The sequence below is a fragment of the Myxine glutinosa genome, chromosome 2 (genome assembly GCF_964187855.1).
Source record: "Myxine glutinosa chromosome 2, kmMyxGlut1.1, whole genome shotgun sequence".
NCBI classification, from domain to species: domain Eukaryota; kingdom Metazoa; phylum Chordata; class Myxini; order Myxiniformes; family Myxinidae; genus Myxine; species Myxine glutinosa.
This window is the reverse complement of record NC_136262.1, coordinates 209,684,214-209,704,607: the sequence shown is the minus strand read 5'-3', so window position 1 is coordinate 209,704,607 and position 20,394 is coordinate 209,684,214. Positions and strand designations below refer to the sequence as shown.

General features: G+C 54.7%; 1 protein-coding gene across 2 annotated transcripts in view; it reads right to left on the bottom strand.

Moving 5' to 3' along the window:
* LOC137420901 (helicase POLQ-like) overlaps positions 1–17,897 on the bottom strand; it is a 40,146-nt gene extending 22,249 nt beyond the window's left edge. The window contains exons 1-4 of one of the 2 annotated variants that reach the window (XM_068106381.2): positions 17,744–17,897; positions 4,395–4,742; positions 2,958–3,861; positions 417–595 (exon numbers count right to left, since the gene is read on the bottom strand). In XM_068106381.2, coding sequence (XP_067962482.2) covers positions 417–595; positions 2,958–3,861; positions 4,395–4,742; positions 17,744–17,758 — 1,446 coding nt within the window. In that variant the 5' untranslated portion in view covers positions 17,759–17,897. The remainder of the gene's footprint in view (positions 1–416; positions 596–2,957; positions 3,862–4,394; positions 4,743–17,743) is intronic. The other variant, XM_068106383.2, reaches the window with a different exon arrangement.
* Between the last annotated feature and the right edge of the window lie 2,497 nt (positions 17,898–20,394).

Below are 20,394 nucleotides of genomic sequence, written 5' to 3'. Positions count from 1 at the left end.
GTACATTGTTGATGCATCATAAACCAATCCCCATCACTTGATGTAGCCATTTAACGTGGTACACAATTATACATCATTATTTTGCTAATATTTTTTATCGATTGTCTAAAGTGCCCGTGGCAAAAAAAGGAAATGATTTTTTGAATGTTTTACATTCACATGATCGCAGATGGAACAGACAGGTTAACAGGCCTTCTGAAGGATTGCCTCATCTCCATCACATTCCCTCTTACCATGCACTTTCAGAAGGAAAAACTTGTCACATGAGATTCCTTTCGGATTGGAAGCAGAAACAAAATCCCGCCATCCGATGTATGTACGTGAACAACGTTCAATTAGCAGGTGCAGGGCTGACTTACAGTTTGCTTAAATCATTCACAAATGGTTTCAACATCACGTGACCTTGCCGCACTTACCTTCTCTTGAACCAAAGCCACATATGGCAGGATGAGTAAAGCATCTCGTCGCCTGCACAAAAGTTCCTGGAGCATCACGACCTCGGCCACCAGGGTCTTGCCACCGCTTGTTGGCAGGGAGTAGATGAGGTTCTTGTGCTGCCGAAGCGGTTCAAGTGACAGACACGTGTGCTGCCAATCTGCACGAATAAACATCTTTCAGGACCTTCAAAACAGGACACAGTCTTAACGCGCAATTATGACACGAGTTCCAGAGTATCATGGTACATTGGTACAAGTGTCACTGTTGGACAGCTGTGTTGGACCACGTCCTCAAAAATTACTGGAGATGGGTCAAATTTTACCTGAACTTTTACTTGTGCTGAAAAATCAAGATTGTGGCAAGTGAGGTAAAGAGTGTGAAACACCTTAATAGGTTTGAAATATCTGCCCAATAAATACATCAAACCCGTTGACATTTTGCTGCAAACTAGTCCAGGTCAAATTTAAATGTGTGGTAGAGCGAGCTAGTCTTGGTGCTGTCCAGACTGGCAGGATAGCTCAGAGGTATGCGCACTCTGCTCCGAACCATCTAATGTGGTAATAGGTGGTGGACAGCAACCACCCAAGGGAGTACTACCGTTCAGACTTAGGAGCGTTAAAGTGGTGCCCGGAACCATGTTACACTCTCCGTGTCAGGATTGCTGGTTTTACTGTCTCAAACTATAGCTATCGGGCTAGCTTCAATCTCTCTTTTTCGCAAACAAACACCATGCACCTACCATACACTTTTCTTCTCTTTTATTGAAGGCCTGGCCTCAATAAGAGCTACTCTGTGCCTGGAGCCTTCGACATAATAAATAAAGGTCTGGGTTCGAATCCTGGCCCAGCTGTGAACTGTCCTGACATCTTGCATGCAGGGAGAGGCATCAACGTGAGCAACGTCCATCGGAGTGACGTTAAAACGAGGCCTTCTGTCTGCCACCGTGAATAAATATTACACGGTGTTCTTCACAAAGAGTAGGGCAGTAATCAACGGCACCCTTAAAGTAGAGATTCTTGTCCGGACGGCGGAAAACAAGTGGTCCGTTCTTCTTGGAGTATCCTGGACACCAGGTCAATCCCCCTTGCTATCGTCAAATATGGCAGCAGCTCAAAATTGACCCGGTAGTTCGCACGTGTTCCATACGCGGTCCTCTTCAGATTTTGAAGGAAAATAAATTCTTAATTATTATTTAACATTACAACCGAATTATTATTATATTTGACATTACTATCTTCCGCTATGCCAACATGGATGACTTAATAAAATTATTTGACAAATAAAATATACAGTATAACCAAATAATCTCATATAAAAATACAAAAACAAACGAGAACGGCACTCGGTGGAGAACATACCTCCACCAGTCTGAACAGTTTACGTTTTGTATCCCACTGACGAGTCGGATGTGGATTCGGACCTGAACCCAAATCGAATTGGCTTATTATTGCCACTTACCCAACTATTCTGGTGCTGGCTTAACGTTTAAGGTGGATGACTTGAGATCTTAGGGTACTGAGTTTGAGCCCCTGTCATGCCACTGAATTAACACCAGATGGGTTGACTCAGCTTGTCCTCCTTCCGAGGTCGGCAATACGAGTACATTGGTACGAGTACAAAATCCAGCTGACTGGTAATGGGGGTGCAATGCATCAGTGGCACAGCCGCGCCCACAGAAAAATGATGCAGCCAAGCAAACACGAGCTGCATACGAACCACCCCACCTACCCAACGCATCCACCAAGTTTCGTACAAATCCACCCACAACTTTTTGAAATATCATGCTGTACTGCATGTCGGTCCCCTTTTTGAAGCAATGTTTTACGGCCGGATGCCCTTCCTGACGCCAACCCTTTTTGCCGCCTTTAACGACAAGCAGGGAACGTTTTGTTCCTACAAAACAACCACAGTTCCCGAAAAAGGCCAACCCCTGCTTGCGGGGAAAAATGGCCTCTAAAGGTGTTTTTTTTTTTTTTTTTACTGCATGTCGTTTTGGCCCTAATCTCTCCAATAGTAAATAATTAATTACAAAATTTAAAATTCTCGTAACCGGATTTGGATCTTCACCAAAATCGAATCGACTGGTCCTAGTCATAAACCCAAGATGTCCACCAAGTTTCGTCCAAATCAGTCCAAAACTTTGCGATATCGTGTTATACATCGTTTTCAGCCCCATCACTCAATGGTAAAGATTCACTTGAACAAATTCTCGGATCTAGATATCCTGTTCACAAACAGAGACAGGGGGTGAAACAGCTTCTGTCCACCTTTGGTGGCAGAGAAATAAGAAAACTAAACTAATTATTCAAGTTCCATCATCCAGCAGAAAATCAGGTAAAACAGTAACCTTAACTCTCCATGTCATTGGCAACTTGAGATGGAAAAAAAAAAGGAAGAAGAACCAAATGCTACTTTAAAAACAAAGCTAGTCCTACACAAAATCCCCCAAACCCAAATGGGGGAAAAACTGCATTCCTGCAACAAAGGTGAACAGACAAACATTTCTGAAGGAGTCTCACCATAAAGATGTTTAATGCCTCGCTGCTGCTCGAGGAGTTCCTGCACCTTGCTGGGGAGGCCGTAGAACGGGCCCTCGTTAAGCTGACTGTTGCTTCGCTCGGCCGCCGTCGCGGCCCGGATCTCACGGGTCACGGCCATCCGACGGAGTTTGTCGGTGTGCGAGATCGATGGGATGGCGCCGAGTGCATTGCCGCTCAGAACGCCTTTAATTTTGTCCCCGATGCTCCTCTCGTCCGCAGCCGCGGGCACAGCGTCGGCACTTTTGCGCTCGCCTGTGGTCTGCACACTCGGTACTTCTGCTGTTTCGAGGTTTTGTTTTCCGCTTCTTCCTTCCAGCAAACCACAAGCACCGACCCTGCTTCGTTTGTCCGAATTTATGCATTTATCAATTAATTTATCGATTTTCAGAAGTCGTTTGGGAAGATCATTTCCCTTTCTCCTCACCGCATCATTAACCTCAGTAAAGACGTCGCTAGATGTTACCTCGGGTTCTTCAACGCAGTGCAAAAACTTCACTGTATCTACAGTTCCATGAGGCTCAGTGGTACGAACATCCCTGACGTGCCCCTCCGTTATCGAATCCCTTCGTCCACCACCTTGCACGCATTGCTGAGCGGAACGATCGCCCTCCTCATGCTCCGATTTGTTTATCAAGAGGGAATATTTCCTTTTGGCGTCGCATTCCAGAGATCCAACCTTGCGTTTCCCAACATTGTTGTCCATCGTTTTGTCCACATTCTCGGCTGATTGTAACATCTGCGGAGATATCGAAAAATCTTCGACACGAGTTTCGTCATCACCATGAATCCCGGATTCCTCCTCCATTCTGCAGAAGTTGGAATCGTGAAGAATGCTATCGTACTCGTACTCGAAGAACATGTCATTGTCACTGTTTTCTCCATCCTGGGTACAGGAGCAGGCATTAGAACGTTTTTACTAATCGTCTTATAAACGGTGATCTTAGACTCATGGAGGAACTTGTTCATAAATTACATGCAAGACAAGGACATCAGCAGACAATGGAGAGATTGGCACTGTGCAGTGTATGGGATTTGAACCTGGAATCCCAGCAGCAGGAACCATTGGCTCAACAAGCAATGGCAAGCAGGCCAACTGGATGATTTACTAACATCGGGGGATTTTAGCACAATTATTTGTTTTCACCGTGTCGCCCATAGCACGGGCATCGTCATATTACAGCAGAGCGGACAACTAACACTCCTTTTCCTTGAACACAATGAAGGATATACAAGGAACTTGGATGCAGGAGGCCATTTGGCCAATCGCACTGATGAAGGAACGGGAAGACAAGACGAACATCAAATTACTTTACTTCAATGTTAATCCAGGAGCAAATACAACTTCTCATGTTGAGCAGAAGAGATAAACAAACAAGAGGTGGGGAGAAGGGAGCGACGGACTAGAGCAAAGCTTACCTCCTTCAAAGGCAAAGCTTCCACATTGTTTGCCGATGATTTTAAATGATTGTCCGTGCCACAGGAGATGCCAAACGATGCATCTTCTGGCTGATATCGGAGCTTCACGTCCAGGTGGACAAAGTGAGGGTCTGACTCCTGGATCACCAATCCATGACTCACAGGGACAGCATCCCGCACGAGCGACTTGTCCTTCATGGCGGTGACATATACGCTCTCATGGCGCAATTTCCTGTCCGAACGAACTCGTCGCCGTATGACTGGAGATGGTGACCCCGACACTTTGACCGTCAACAGCAAATTCTCACTCGGTCGGGAATATCGCCGTGTTGCATACCAACATCGTCCCTACAAAGTAAGGAAAAAATAAACACATTAAAAAGAGGAAACTAATCTATTTGAAGCCTCCAGAGAGTTTTTCATCGAGTCAAGCAATACGATCAAAATTCGTGAGAACGAAGCCAAGAGCAGTTTGTCATTAACAGCCTTAACGCCCTTGTTACCATCTCCAGCTTTGAGTATTGCAAACTTCCTGGTGGTGCTGCAGCAGCTTTTTTCACCAATGACAACCTCAGCAGTTCAACAAGTTACTAACAGTTCCAAATCAACCACCAACAATCCTACTATTTGAAGTATATTGTGTGTGCAAAAGTGGTGGATTGATTGATGCAACTCCTCTGCATATACGTCACCAACCTCCTGCTGGAATCAAACATCTCCCTTCCATACCCTCTCCTCCCAATATCCTTCCCTTTTTCTGCTAACTCTTCCCAATCACCACCACCACCACCAGCCACCGCACCCCGATCACCTCCTGCCCCTTTAAATCCTCTTTTTTTTTTTGGTATACTGAATCGAGGCTCGTGAAAGAGCTATCATTTATTTCACAAACAAATCAACCAGGCAAACAAGATATATAAAAACAGGGAGCGGAAGACAAGATGGGGAGAGAAGGGGAAGCACACAAACACAACATTTCAGAGCAGGGAGATGTGTGGGAGGGAGAGGGCTTGGGGGGAGGAGGTGTAGGAAGAGTGGGGGGAGGGGGGAGGGGGGGGTGGGAAAAGTATAAAACACAAGGACACCCAGGGACTTCCAGGACAGAAGTTGGTATTTCAAAAAAGTGGATTTGGGGTGAAATTAGCGGGGGTAGAAAAGATCAAGGTTTTGGATGGGGGAAGATAAGAGATGGTGGTGAACAGCTGTTTTAAAGACCTGGAGGGTGGAGTGGGATTGAAGAGAGTGAGGGAGTTTGTTCCAGAGGCGGGAGAAAAGAGGAATGAAGGAGTGAAGGTGAGCAGAAAGTCTTGATTTTGGCAGTTTAACCATAAGAGGGTTGCAGGCAGATCTTGTGCGACCTGTAGGAATATTTGGGGGACAGAGCCCAGAGAGAGCTGGGGGGGCAAGGCCAGAGAGGAGTCGGTAGAAAACGGAGAGACCACCAACCTGCCTGCGGTGAGTGAGTGAAAGGCCCTCGGAGTTAACTTCATCGCGGGAGAGTCCAATGATTCTGAACGCTTTGCTTTCAACAGCGTGAAGACGAGCTAGGTGTGAGGCAGAAGCACCAGCCCAGAGGGGAGAGCAGTATTCCATTGAGCTGCGGATGAAAGCCTTGTATGTGGTGAGGAGCACAGGTGTGCCAATTGATGCAACTCCTCTGCATTTTCTCACTTCTCCCTCATTTGATTGTACCCAGAAAACCTCCCTTTACATTTGGCATGCAATATGTAGATGGCTCCAAAGGCTGCTATACAGTATTGCTAATTTTGTTTCGATGATGCAACTTAGCCCATCCTGATAGGCACCAATTACACGAAGACATCCTGACAAATCTCTTACTCACCATCCCTCTCAGAAAGGACCGTCTGGCACCTCCGCCCCCTCCCCCCCATCTACTTTCTCAACAATCCTCTTGAGGAAGTTCAGTCACTCAAACCCCTTGGTCTCATTATCTGCCATGATCTTTCCCAGGCTAACTACATTTCAAAGTTGGCCTCCAAAACCAGCCGCCGACTGGACGTTCTCCATCGTACACGGTTCTTCCTTGGCACACCTGAACTTCTATCCACCTACAAGATGTTTCTCCGCAGCTTGATGGAGTACTGCTCAACCCTACTTCACACCTTGCTCGGCTTGATGCCATTGAAACCAAGGCCTTCAATATTATTGGAATCACCCATGATGAAGCCGAGTCTCTGGACCTATTACTTTACCAGGTCAGTGGTGTCTCTTCTACCACCTCCTTTCTGGTCTTGCACCTTCTTTCTGTGGTTTACCCTTGCAGGGTTCTCCAGGGCACACACGGTCCATTCCACTATCGACTCCCTTCTGGTGAAACTACATAATTCCAGGATCACTGCTCACCTTCACTCATTTGCTCCTCTTTTTTTTCCCCACCTGTGAAACCAAATTCCACATTCTATTCAATCTCATTCTTCCCTCCAGATCTTCAAAACAGCTGCTCACCACCATCTCAGATAATCCCCAATCCAAAACCATGACCTTTTCTACTCTCATCAACTCCCCTCAACCCCACATCCTACCGCAAAACCCTTCTCCTTCCAAATTTCCCTCCTGAGAGTTTCCCTCTGTATCCATATTGTCCACCCGATGCATTCTCTCCTGCCCCTCATTCCTCCCCACACCCATTGTTTGTCCAAGTCAGCCTCTATCTTTGCCTTAAACTCAGTTGTTGGTGTTTCCCCCCTCTCTCAACTGTTCATGCTGTCTTGCTTGTCGTGTCCTGATCCGCTCAGTGTACTAATTCTAACTCTTCCTCTAGCCTCGACTATGCGTACAAAAAAGAAAAGGCATCTCGTCCTCCATTTTCAAAATTTGTCCACAATATGGATGAATATTCATTCAATGTGTATTAAACCAGGCTGTGCATTAAAAAATTGATCAAAGCAAGTAATCAAATAGTCGGGAACAAATTGTGTACAAAATATAAATGGGTATAAATAGAAAGGGATGTTCCGCAAAGGCAAGCTTCAATCAGCACCACTGGCACTAGTTTGGTGACGAAGGGCTTTCCAAAAGAGCAGAACAATTCTTCAACGAAGGCAATCGGTGTGCAAGATGCGACAGAACATCAGTTACATATTTTCATAATCACGTGCTCCATTCCCTTGGTTCATTACCCTGTGCGTTTTGTTCCTTCGCTTAAAGAAACCATGGATGAAAGTTGAAAGACCTTGGAGAAGACATCAATGAAAACATTCAAAGTTTTGCGACAAACTAAAGTATACCGAGAAAAACCTTCCAAGCAATTCCAGTTGCCGTGGAAAAAGGGTTTTGACTCAAGGTGCTCCATCTGAGTGCAAGAAGTCAGGTAAAGGTATGTACGCACATGTGCACAGGCACGCACACACATGCTCCATTTCATAAACACCACAACTAAATCGAGTGTTTTGCCTGAACTTTGTTTATGATCAATACAAGCCAAGCAAAGTGTGACCGCAAACCGTCTACGTGTCTTCTCTTCCTTCTCTGTCATGTACCAATAGCGACAACACCTGGATGATCTTCGTGCTCAAAGACTATCAAACTGGATACACGAATGTCAACATCATCATGTCATCTCTATGCTGAGAAATTTCCCAAATACACCATTATTATTATTATTATTTTTTTATATGCAGAATCTAGGCTATTTTATATACATTAGCGGTTACCGGAAGCATTACACAATCCCCTTGCACCGGCCGATGACGTAACCGGCGTGCGGTCACTTGCCCGGGCTCGTCCGGACTTGCCTTGCCTGGGCGGACACTTGGTTTGCATACCACGCCCCGTTGAGAAGCGTGGCTCACCAATTTGCATACCACGCCCCACCTGAGAGGCGTGGCTTTTGTGTGGTGAACTTTGGTTATAAATTGCCGCCCGTTCTATCGGGCTTTTCAGTGCTTTTGAGTTGAGCTAGAAATAAATAGCTCAGTGAAACTTCGTTCCTGGTGTCGTCCATTTTGTCCGGCTTTATCGTGAGAGCATAGCTCCACAATTGGTGACCCCTTTTCAAGAACACGGCGATGGAGTCATCTGTAGCTTTGAAGCTCCCTGGCTTTTGGGAATCGCACGCAGCCGTCTGGTTCGCCCAAGCAGATTCTCAATTCGCCCTGCGGAACATTACGGAGGACACGACGCGCTACCACCATGTGGTCTCCGCGCTCAACGCCTCCACTGCCGCCCGGGTCCTGAGCTTCCTACAGAACCCGCCGAACGCCGACAAATATGGCGCGCTCAAAGGCCTACTCCTCGGTGCGTTTGGACTCACGGAGACCGAACGCGCGCGACAACTGCTCTACCTCCCGGAGCTGGGTGAGGCCCGTCCATCCGAATGCATGGACCACATGCTTGCTCTACTCGGCGACCACAGCCCAGATTTCCTCTTCCGCGAGCTGTTCCTCCGGTAGCTACCCGGGCAGGTACAATTAGCTTTGGCTAATTCGCCCATCACGGACCCTCGTGCCCTGGCCAAGGAGGCCGATAAATTTTTCTCGGCCAGGCGACACGTCGGAGCGGCCGCCTGGAACCCTGGGCCGACCGAGGCAACGCCCGCGCCATGACCGGCGCCACCACCGGCCGAGTTAGCGCCACTGGCGGCAGCGGCCGCTGCGACGCCCCGTCGACCGAACCCGACGCGACCACCGGAGCCTCCACCAGAGCGGACCATGTGCTACTACCACGCCAGGTTCGGGCATAAGGCCAGAACGTGCCGCCCACCGTGCACTTTCGGCAGGTCGGGAAACGACCAGGCCGGCGCTCGCTGCCTGCCATGGCAGCCTTCTGTTTATTACGGACACAGCGTCCGGGCGGCGTTTTTTGTGCGACACCGACGCTCAGTTGAGCGTGATAGCCTCCAACCCCACGTCCCAGGACAAACAGGCCGCGCTTTGTGGCCCCGCCTTGGTCGCCGCAAACGGCTCCTCCATCCGCACCTTCGGTTCGCGCAGCGTCGCGTTCTGCTTCGGGGGCCAGCGCTTCAGGTGGGACTTCATCACGGCGAACGTACCCATGGCCTTGCTGGGTGCAGATTTTCTTTGCGCGCATGGGCTTTTGGTTGATGTCAAACGGCGTCGGCTCATCAACACGGAGACCTTCAGCTCGCTCGCTTGCTCATTGAGCGGCTCCGCACCAACCAAGCCAGCCTGCGCTCTCCCGGCGGTGGACGATTTCACCCGCCGACTCGCCGAGTTTCCCGCCCTCACGCAGCCGACGTTTTCGGCCGTCGCCGTCAAACACGGCGTTGAACACCACATCCCGACCACAGGTCCACCGGTCTACGCCAGGGCTCGCCGCCTCGACCCGGCCAAACTCGCCATGGCGAAGGCGGAATTCGACGCGCTGGAGCGATTGGGCATTGTGCGGCGCTCGAATAGCACGTGGGCCTCGCCCCTGCACATCGTGCCCAAACCGGGTGGCGGATGGCGACCATGCGGCGATTACCGCCATCTCGACGCCGCCACCACCCCCGACCGGTACCCGATACCACATATACAGGACTTTTCTGCCCGTTTGGCGGGGCGGGTGATCTTTTCCAAGGTCGACCACATTCGGGGCTACCACCAGGTACCCGTCCGGCCGGCCGACGTGCCGAAGACGGCGGTAATTACACCTTTTGGCCTCTTCGCGTTCCTTCGCATGCCGTTCGGCCTTAAGAACGCGGCCCAGGCCTTCCAACGGCTGATGCACAGCGTGCTGCGCGACCTCACCTTCCTTTTCGTCTACTTGGACGACATTGTCGTCGCCAGCACTTCCCGGGCGGATCACCTCATCCACCTGCGCACGCTTTTTGAGCGTCTCGGCCAGCACGGCCTCATCATCAACCCGGCGAAATGCCAGTTTGGGGTAACGGCCGTCGACTTCCTGGGGCACCGCATCACGAAGCGCGGGGCCGTTCCGCTGCCAAACAAGGTGGAGGCAGTCACAAGTTTCCCGCGCCCCCGCTCCATCAAGGCCCGACAGGAATTTTTGGGAATGGTAAATTTCTACCACCGGTTCGTGCCTCGCGCCGCCCAACTCATGCGCCCCCTGTACGAAGCCCTCCGGGGCAAGCCGGCCAAGCACGACATCGCCTGGACCAAAGAGATGGACGAGGCGTTCACAGGCGCTAAGCTGGCCCTCGCCAACGCGACCATGCTGGCGCACCCGGCGCTCGACGCACCCATCGCCCTCACCACGGACGCTTCCGACTACGCGGTGGGCGCCGTGCATGAACAGTGGGTGAACGGGGCTTGGCAACCGCTGGCCTTCTTCAGCCGACAGCTTCGCCCTAATGAGTGCAAGTATTGCGCTTTCGACAGCGAGCTCCTCGGCCTTTACCTGGCCGTTCGCCACTTCCGCCATCTTTTAGAGGGCCGCCCGTTCACGGCGTTTGTGGACCACAAACCCCTGGTCTTCGCCATGGCCAAGGTTGCAGAGCCATGGTCAGCCCGCCAGCAGCGCCACCTCTCCGCCGTGTCCGAATTTACGACGGACATCCGGCACGTCGCGGGCAAGGACAACGCTGTGGCCGATTGCCTCTCCCGGTCCGGCGCGAACGCCGTCCACCTCGGTGTGGACTTCGCCCGCATGGCGGCCTACCAGACCGCCGACCCCATGGTGCAAGCCCTCCGGACAGCGGACACAGGCCTGCGGTTGGCCGACGTCCCCTTCGAGGACAAAGGCACAGTTCTCCTGTGCGACGTTTCCCTGGGCCAACCTCGCCCCATCGTGCCCACCGTATGGCAGTGGCACATTTTTGACGCCCTCCACGGCCTTTCCCACCCGGGCCGGAAAGCGTCGCAGAAGCTCGTGGCAGCGAAATTCGCCTGGCACGGGCTCCGTAAGGACGTCCGCGACTGGGCCAACGCCTGTGTCGCCTGCCAGCGCGCGAAGGTCCACCGGCACACCCAGGCCCCGTTGGCACCATTCGACGTGCCCGCGCGGCGCTTCGACCACGTCAATGTGGACCTGGTGGGAACCCTTCCCTCCTCGCGGGGCTTCACCCACCTCCTCACGATGGTGGACAGGACCACCAGGTGGCCGGAGGCCGTCCCGCTGGCATCAACAACATCCACCGATGTGGCGCAGGCCTTCATTGGCACCTGGATTGCCCGTTTCGGTGCCCCCTCGGACATCTCCTCCGACAGAGGCCCGCAATTCACCTCTGAGCTTTGGGGCGCGGTCGCCCAGGCCTTGGGGGTCAAGCTACACCGCACCACGGCCTACCACCCCCAAGCCAACGGCTTGTGCGAGCGGTTCCACCGTTCGATTAAGGCCGCTCTCAGGGCCAGCCTCCAGGACGACGGTTGGGCTGACAGGCTCCGGTGGGTCGTATTGGGCCTCCGAACGTCCCCTAAAGAGGACCTCCAGGCTTCCACCGCCGAGCTGGTCTACGGCCAGCCACTGCGCGTGCCGGGCAAGTTCATCCCCGATGCCACCGGCCCCTGGTCCGCGGCTCGCCAACGCTCGGTCCTCCAGGAGGCCGCCAGGAGGTTTTCCCCCGTGCCCACGTCCCATCACGGCTGCCCCCAACCCCACATCCCCCCAGCACTTCGCACTGCGGAGTACGTTTTCATCCGGAACGACGCACACCGGGGACCGCTCCGGCCGCCGTACGATGGACCTTTCCGGGTCCTGAAGAGGGACGACAAGTCGTTCATCGTGGACATCGGCGGCAAACCGGACCACATCTCCGTGGACCGCCTCAAGCCGGCCCATTTGGACCTCGACCAACCTCCACGGTTGGCCCTTCCTCCATGACGGGGCCGTCCCCCGTCAACCAAGCCCCCCGTGGGACCATCCACCGCCACGCCACCTACCACCCCCACACGAATCGCCAGGGGTCATTTCGGCCGGGTCATCAAGACCCCCTCAAACTGACTCTCCCGGTGCAAGTTAATTCTGGGGGTGCGCATGTAGCGGTTACGGGAAGCATTACACAATCCCCTTGCACCGGCCGATGACGTAACCGGCGGGCGGTCACTTGCCCGGGCTCGTCCGGACTTGCCCGGACTTGCCTTGCCCGGGCGGACACTTGGTTTGCATACCACGCCCCGTTGAGAGGCGTGGCTTACCGATTTGCATACCACGCCCCGCCTGAGAGGCGTGGCTTTTGTGTGGTGAACTTTGGTTATAAATTGCCGCCCGTTCTATCGGGATTTTCAGTGCTTTTGAGTTGAGCTAGAAATAAATAGCTCAGTGAAACTTCGTTCCTGGTGTCGTCCATTTTGTCCGGCTTTATCGTGAGAGCATAGCTCCACAATACAGTATATACAGAATCGAGGCTCGTGTAAGAACAAACACATTGAACATGAAAAGATGCACAGACACATAAAACATGCAATGAAGGGAGCGGGAGACAAGAGGGGGAGAGAGGTAAGTACACAAGCAAAACAACAGAAGAGAACAGGGACGTCGGTAGATCTGTGGAAGGGGGAGGGGCTGCACCTGCCAAATGAACACGTCCAGGAATTTCAGGAAAGAAGTTGGGTATTTAAAGAGGCGGATTTGGGGTGTTTTAATGGGGGTAGAAAAGATCAAGGTTTTGGATGGGGGAAGAGAAGAGATGGTGGTGAACAGCTGTTTTAAAAACCTGGAGGGAGGAGAGGGATTGAAGAGAGTGGGCGTTTGTTACAGTGGAGGGAAAAAAGAGGAATGAAAGTGTGAAGGCAAATAGAGACTTTTGATTTTGGCAGTTTCACCAGAAGAGGGTTGCTGGCAGATCTTGTGTGTCCTGCAGGAATATTTGCGGGACAGAGCACAGACAGAGCAGGGGGCGCAAGGCCGGAGAGGAGTCGGTAGAAGACAGAAAGACCACCAACCTCCCTGTGGTGAGAGAAAGGCCCTCAGAATCAGCTTCATTGCGGAAGATTCCAATGATTCTGAATGCTTTGGTTACACGCAGGATACAGGGGGCACATGCGGGATGCAGGGGGGAACACAAGGGATGCAGGGGGGGGGGGACATGGGGGATGCAGGGGGGAACACGCGGGATGCAGGGGGGGGAACACGCGAGATGCAGGGGGGGGGGGAACACGCGGGATGCAGGGGGGGGGGAACACGCGGGATGCAGGGGGGGGGGGAACACGCGGGATGCAGGGGGGGGGGGGAACACGCGGGATGCAGGGGGGGGGGGACACGCGGGATGCAGGGGGGGGGGAACACACGGGATGCAGGGGGGGGGGAACACGCGGGATGCAGGGAGGGGGGAACACGCGGGATGCAGGGGGGGGGGAACACGCGGGATGCAGGGGGGGGACACGCGGGATGCAGGGGGGGGGACACGCGGGATGCAGGGGGGGGAACACGCGGGATGCAGGGGGGGGAACACGCGGGATGCAGGGGGGGGAACACGCGGGATGCAGGGGGGGGGGAACACGCGGGATGCAGGGGGGGGAACACGCGGGATGCAGAGGGGGGAACACGCGGGATGCAGGGGGGGGAACACGCGGGATGCAGGGGGGGAACACGCGGGATGCAGGGGGGGGAACACGCGGGATGCAGGGGGATGCAGGGGGGGGGACACGTGGGATGCAGGGGGGGGGGAACACGCGGGATGCAGAGGGGGGAACACGCGGGATGCAGGGGGATGCAGGGGGGGGAACACGCGGGATGCAGGGGGGGGGAACACGCGGGATGCAGGGGGGGGGAACACGCGGGATGCAGGGGGGGGGGACACGCGGGATGCAGGGGGGGGGACACGCGGGATGCAGGGGGGGGACACGCGGGATGCAGGGGGGGGACACGCGGGATGCAGGGGGGAAACACGCGGGATGCAGGGGGGGAACACGCGGGATGCAGGGGGGGAACACGCGGGATGCAGGGGGGGAACACGCGGGATGCAGGGGGGGAACACGCGGGATGCAGGGGGGAACACGCGGGATGCAGGGGGGAACACGCGGGATGCAGGGGGGGAACACGCGGGATGCAGGGGGGGAACACGCGGGATGCAGGGGGGACACACGCGGGATGCAGGGGGGGAACACGCGGGATGCAGGGGGGGAACACGCGGGATGCAGGGGGGGACACGCGGGGGGGGGGACACACGGGATGCAGGGGGGGAACACGCGGGATGAAGGGGGGGAACACGCGGGATGCAGGGGGGGAACACGCGGGATGCAGGGGGGCGGACACGCGGGATGCAGGGGGGCGGACACGCGGGATGCAGGGGGGCGGACACGCGGGATGCAGGGGGGCGGACACGCGGGATGCAGGGGGGCGGACACGCGGGATGCAGGGGGGCGGACACGCGGGATGCAGGGGGGGGGAGACGCGGGATGCAGGGGGGGGACACGCGGGATGCAGGGGGGGACACGCGGGATGCAGGGGGGGAACACGCGGGATGCAGGGGGGGAACACGCGGGATGCAGGGGGGGAACACGCGGGATGCAGGGGGGGAACACGCGGGATGCAGGGGGGGAACACGCGGGATGCAGGGGGGGGACACGCGGGATGCAGGGGGGGAACACGCGGGATGCAGGGGGGGAACACACGGGATGCAGGGGGGGGAACACGCGGGATGCAGGGGGGGGAACACGCGGGATGCAGGGGGGGACACGCGGGATGCAGGGGGGGGACACGCGGGATGCAGGGGGGGAACACGTGGGATGCAGGGGGGGGGACACGCGGGATGCAGGGGGGGGACACGCGGGATGCAGGGGGGACACGCGGGATGCAGGGGGGGCACGCGGGATGCAGGGGGGCACGCGGGATGCAGGGGGGGACACGCGGGATGCAGGGGGGGACACGCGGGATGCAGGGGGGGAACACGCGGGATGCAGGGGGGGAACACGCGGGATGCAGGGGGGGAACACGCGGGATGCAGGGGGGGAACACGCGGGATGCAGGGGGGGAACACGCGGGATGCAGGGGGGGAACACGCGGGATGCAGGGGGGGAACACGCGGGATGCAGGGGGGGGACACGCGGGATGCAGGGGGGGAACACGTGGGATGCAGGGGGGGAACACGCGGGATGCAGGGGGGAGCACGCGGGATGCAGGGGGGGAACACGCGGGATGCAGGGGGGGAACACGCGGGATGCAGGGGGGGAACACGCGGGATGCAGGGGGGGGACACGCGGGATGCAGGGGGGGGACACGCGGGATGCAGGGGGGGGACACGCGGGATGCAGGGGGGGACACGCGGGATGCAGGGGGGGGGACACGCGGGATGCAGGGGGGGCGGACACGCGGAATGCAGGGGGGCGGACACGCGGGATGCAGGGGGGCGGACACGCGGGATGCAGGGGGGCGGACACGCGGGATGCAGGGGGGCGGACACGCGGGATGCAGGGGGCGGACACGCGGGATGCAGGGGGGCGGACACGCGGGATGCAGGGGGGGGACACACGGGATGCAGGGGGGGACACACGGGATGCAGGGGGGGACACGCGGGATGCAGGGGGGCACGCGGGATGCAGGGGGGCACGCGGGATGCAGGGGGGGACACACGGGATGCAGGGGGGGTGACACGCGGGATGCAGGGGGGGGGGACACGCGGGATGCAGGGGGGGGACACGCAGGATGCAGGGGGGGACACCGGATGCAGGGGGGGCACGGGATGCAGGGGGGGGGACACGCGGGATGCAGGGGGGGGACACGCGGGATGCAGGGGGGGGAACACGCGGGATGCAGGGGGGGAACACGCGGGATGCAGGGGGGGAACACGCGGGATGCAGGGGGGGAACACGCGGGATGCAGGGGGGGGACACGCGGGATGCAGGGGGGGAACACGCGGGATGCAGGGGGGGAACACGCGGGATGCAGGGGGGGGAACACGCGGGATGCCGGGGGGGGGGGGGACACGCGGGATGCAGGGGGGGAACACGCGGGATGCAGGGGGGGGAACACGCGGGATGCAGGGGGGGAACACGCGGGATGCAGGGGGGGAACACGCGGGATGCAGGGGGGGAACACGCGGGATGCAGGGGGGGGGACACGGGATACGGGATGCGTGATGCGGGGGGGGGGGGATACGGGATGCGTTATGCAGGGGGGGGAACAAGGGCGGCTCACGCGGGATACGGGCGGCTCACGCGGGATACAGGCGGCTCACGCGGGATACGGGGGACGGGGGGAACACGCGGGATATACAGATTCAATGCAAACAAATCGCTCGTTTTGTATTAGAAAAGTGGGTTTTATAAAACGCTATAACTATAGGTATAACCATTAATTTAAAAGTGTAAGACCATGTGAAACGTTCTGTAAGCCTCTCTCAAATAATGTTTGCTAATTGGTGGGATGGGTGTCGGGTGAGGGGTTAGGGGTGGGATGGGGGTCGGGTGAGGGGTTAGGGGTGGGATGGGGGTCGGGTGAGGGGTTAGGGGTGGGATGGGGGTCGGGTGAGGGGTTAGAGGTGGGATGGGGGTCGGGTGAGGGGTTAGAGGTGGGATGGGGGTCGGGTGAGGGGTTAGGGGTGGGATGGGGGTCGGGTGAGGGGTTAGGGGTGGGATGGGGGTCGGGTGAGGGGTTAGGGTGGGATGGGGGTCGGGTGAGGGGTTAGGGGTGGGATGGGGGTCGGGTGAGGGGTGAGGGGTGGGATGGGGGTTGGGTGAGGGGTTATGGGTGGGTTGAGGGGTTAGGGGTGGGGTTAGGGGTGGGGTGAGGGGTTAGGGGTGGGGTGAGGGGTTAGGGGTGGGGTGAGGGGTTAGGGGTGGGGTGAGGGGTTAGGGGTGGGGTGAGGGGTTAGGGGTGGGGTGAGGGGTTAGGGGTGGGGTGAGGGGTTAGGGGTGGGGTGAGGGGTTAGGGGTGGGGTGAGGGGTTAGGGGTGGGGTGAGGGGTTAGGGGTGGGGTGAGGGGTTAGGGGTGGGGTGAGGGGTTAGGGCTGGGGTGAGGGGTTAGGGCTGGGGTGAGGGGTTAGGGCTGGGGTGAGGGGTTAGGGCTGGGGTGAGGGGTTAGGGCTGGGGTGAGGGGTTAGGGGTGGGGTGAGGGGTTAGGGGTGTGGTTAGGGGTGGGGTGAGGGGTTGGGTGAGGGGTTAGGGGTGGGGTGAGGGGTTAGGGGTGGGGTGAGGGGTTAGGGGTGGGGTGAGGGGTTAGGGGTGGGGTGAGGGGTTAGGGGTGGGATGGAGCCGGGGGTCGGGTGAGGGGTTTGGGGTGGGATGGAGCCGGGGGTCGGGTGAGGGGTTTGGGGTGGGATGGAGCCGGGGGTCGGGTGAGGGGTTTGGGGTGGGATGGAGCCGGGGGTCGGGTGAGGGGTTTGGGGTTTGGGGTGGGATGGGATGGGATGGGGTTCGAGTGAGGAGTGGGATGAGGGGTCGGGTGAGAATACGGGTGAGGAGCAGGGGGAGAAATGAAGGCGTCGGGGAATGAAAGAGAATAATGGTAAATTAAAGTCATGGCAACCACATAATCGCATAGAAACTCACGCCAGCCGGCTTCATAACGACAGCAGTTCGTCACGTCAGTATATGAAGTACTACACGTATGTGCGATTAAACGATAAAGCATGTAAACCTACAGGCTACAGCCGTCTTCAAAAACACAACGTGACCATTCTCATTGGTTGGAACCTAATACGTGGTTACGATTCAGCCAATGACATCCCTGAATTCTTCTTCTTCAGGAAAAGTATTCTCTCAGATCTACTAGGTTTTATGTTTGCCACCAATTCAATTTTAAGAGATTGCTGAAGCATTATGTACTCCTCCACCATGTGACCAAAACCCTTTATATGCATTAAGAGAATTTTTTCACAGATTTTGTTTTCTGGACTCTTTGTGTAGTGGAATATTAGAGCCTAATCCATTGAAATATTGAAGGTCCAACATTCCGCCGCTGTTGTGATTGGCTCTTGGTCATGCGTAGGGACGGCTGGGGCCTGGGGGGCGTGGCTTTTTTTTAATGTCGGGAGCTTGAAGATATGATGGCGGCGGCACACAGCTTTCCGGGCCGCATTATTTGTAAAATTTTGCCAAAGTGATTGGACAATGTAGAAATACTTTGCACCATCTGGCACTACCAGTGCGAACGCAGTTATGCTTGTGTGGATCAAAAATGACTGTAAAAGCACGTGGCCCCGTTCTGACGAATCAGGAACTGAGCAGCGACATTCAAAACGAGGAACGATACAGGGGCCGTACCCGTACGTCATAGTTCTGACGAGAGCCGTACGTGCGGGGAGGGGGTAGAGCAATGTTTGTGTATGAACATTAAATTATGTGAATTCAAGTCTTCGTCTATTTCCATGGATTACACTTCTCTTAAGTGTCTTGGAGACCCCGACCACGACTTGATTTCTCAACATCATTAATACCCTGCGCTCACGAAGCGAAAACGCGGTTAAGCATTCAAGTGCGTACATGTGCCATACGTGTCTGCATTTTAAAAATTCATTTTCTCGGCAACCGTTGGTCCGATTGACACGAAATTTTTACCATAGAAGCGCCTCTGCCTGTATAATTTTTTTTATTCATAATTATGACGTCATAGGGCACGTGGTGGTACTGCCTTTCTTGGGAAAAATCGAAAAAAGTTGCACCTCTATCTCTCCCAAACCACTCAATGGAAAAAATGGAAACATGGCTCATTGTCAACTACTCCCCTTGGGGAATAAGATATGTTAATTATGATGTCATTGGTGCCATAATTATGACGTCATAATTCGACAGGGACAATGCTTAGTCTGATCAGTTTGAAATGTATTGGGCATTTATGAACATTGATGAACTATGACGTACGGGTACGGCCCCTGTATCGTTCCTCGTTTTGAATGTCGCTGCTCGGTTCCTGATTCGTCAGAACGGGGCCACGTGCTTTTACAGTCATTTTTGATCCACACAAGCATAACCGCGTTCGCACTGGTAGTGCTATGCAACAATTATATTGGAGAATATAAATTTATGATGTCTTCGCTCCCGTGGTCTGGCAGCCATATTGGATCAAAGAAAAAAAATGTTCAAAAACAGAAGAGTTGGCTCACAAGAGGTTGACTGCGCAGGGTAAGTATTCTATGAATCCCATATAGTTCGTAAACGTATTGGATTTTCTATTCTGAATTTATTTTTTTTTCCCCGATGGACAAAAAAATATTTCAGCAGAGAAATGCCCTTTAATGTACATTTTACAAGACTGGTACCGGTATATAAAAGCTGTGAATCCCGACATCAATAATGAGTTATACAAGGGTTTGTTCTGTTACGAGGCAGCTTGCTATCACTTGCCAAGCGGATAAACCAACAGAACGGAGCGTTCGGCACCGCTTAACATGGCGGTTTCCATGGAAAGAATGATATCATGGTGGTAAGAGGAAGAGGGAAATAAATAGGTGGTCAGGAGGAGTTCCCTGCCAAGCTTATCTGTGGACCCGACCACTGTGCATTTTGAGGGGGTTCCATTTTTGTGGATGTTGAAGAATTGGATGAAAAGTAAAAGTATGAAATGCACTTTTCAATAATAGCAGAGCACTTACCCAGAACTGCACATTATTTGCTAAAAAGAGTATAGAGGGTTTTCAAAGTTTTCCCATGATGCTGTGCATGCCGCCATGTTGGTTGTATTCACTTCCCGGTTTCCTCGGCACCCACTCTGAGGCACTCAACTCGACAGAGACGCCTTCCGAAACATCGAACAGATTTCATACTTCAGGTGTTCTTAGGAGGAACCAAGTAATGCTCTGGAAAAGTTCATATAAAGGGGTGCCGTGCCCGACATCTGGCAAATAAAATACATTTACTTCTTCATGCAGGTGCATGAATCAAATTGCTGCCCATTTACCATGAGCCAAGTGATAAATAAAGAAGAAACCCAACGAGTACTGATCATGTCCAGGGAAGACTAGCATCCCATTGCAATCGGCCCAAAGGGTTACAAACATCCCGTTAAGAGTTTTGGTTGGGACATTCAAAATCCACAATATTCCATGAAAAACGTGCGCAAACCCTCAACGGTTGATTTATAGCTCGTTTTTCAGCAAACACTTTATGGGCAAAGAGAAAACAAACCAAGATGATGACGCTTTCTCTCACTGCTGTCAAATGGCAACCTGCACCACACATCACCTACCTGGCACCATTACTAC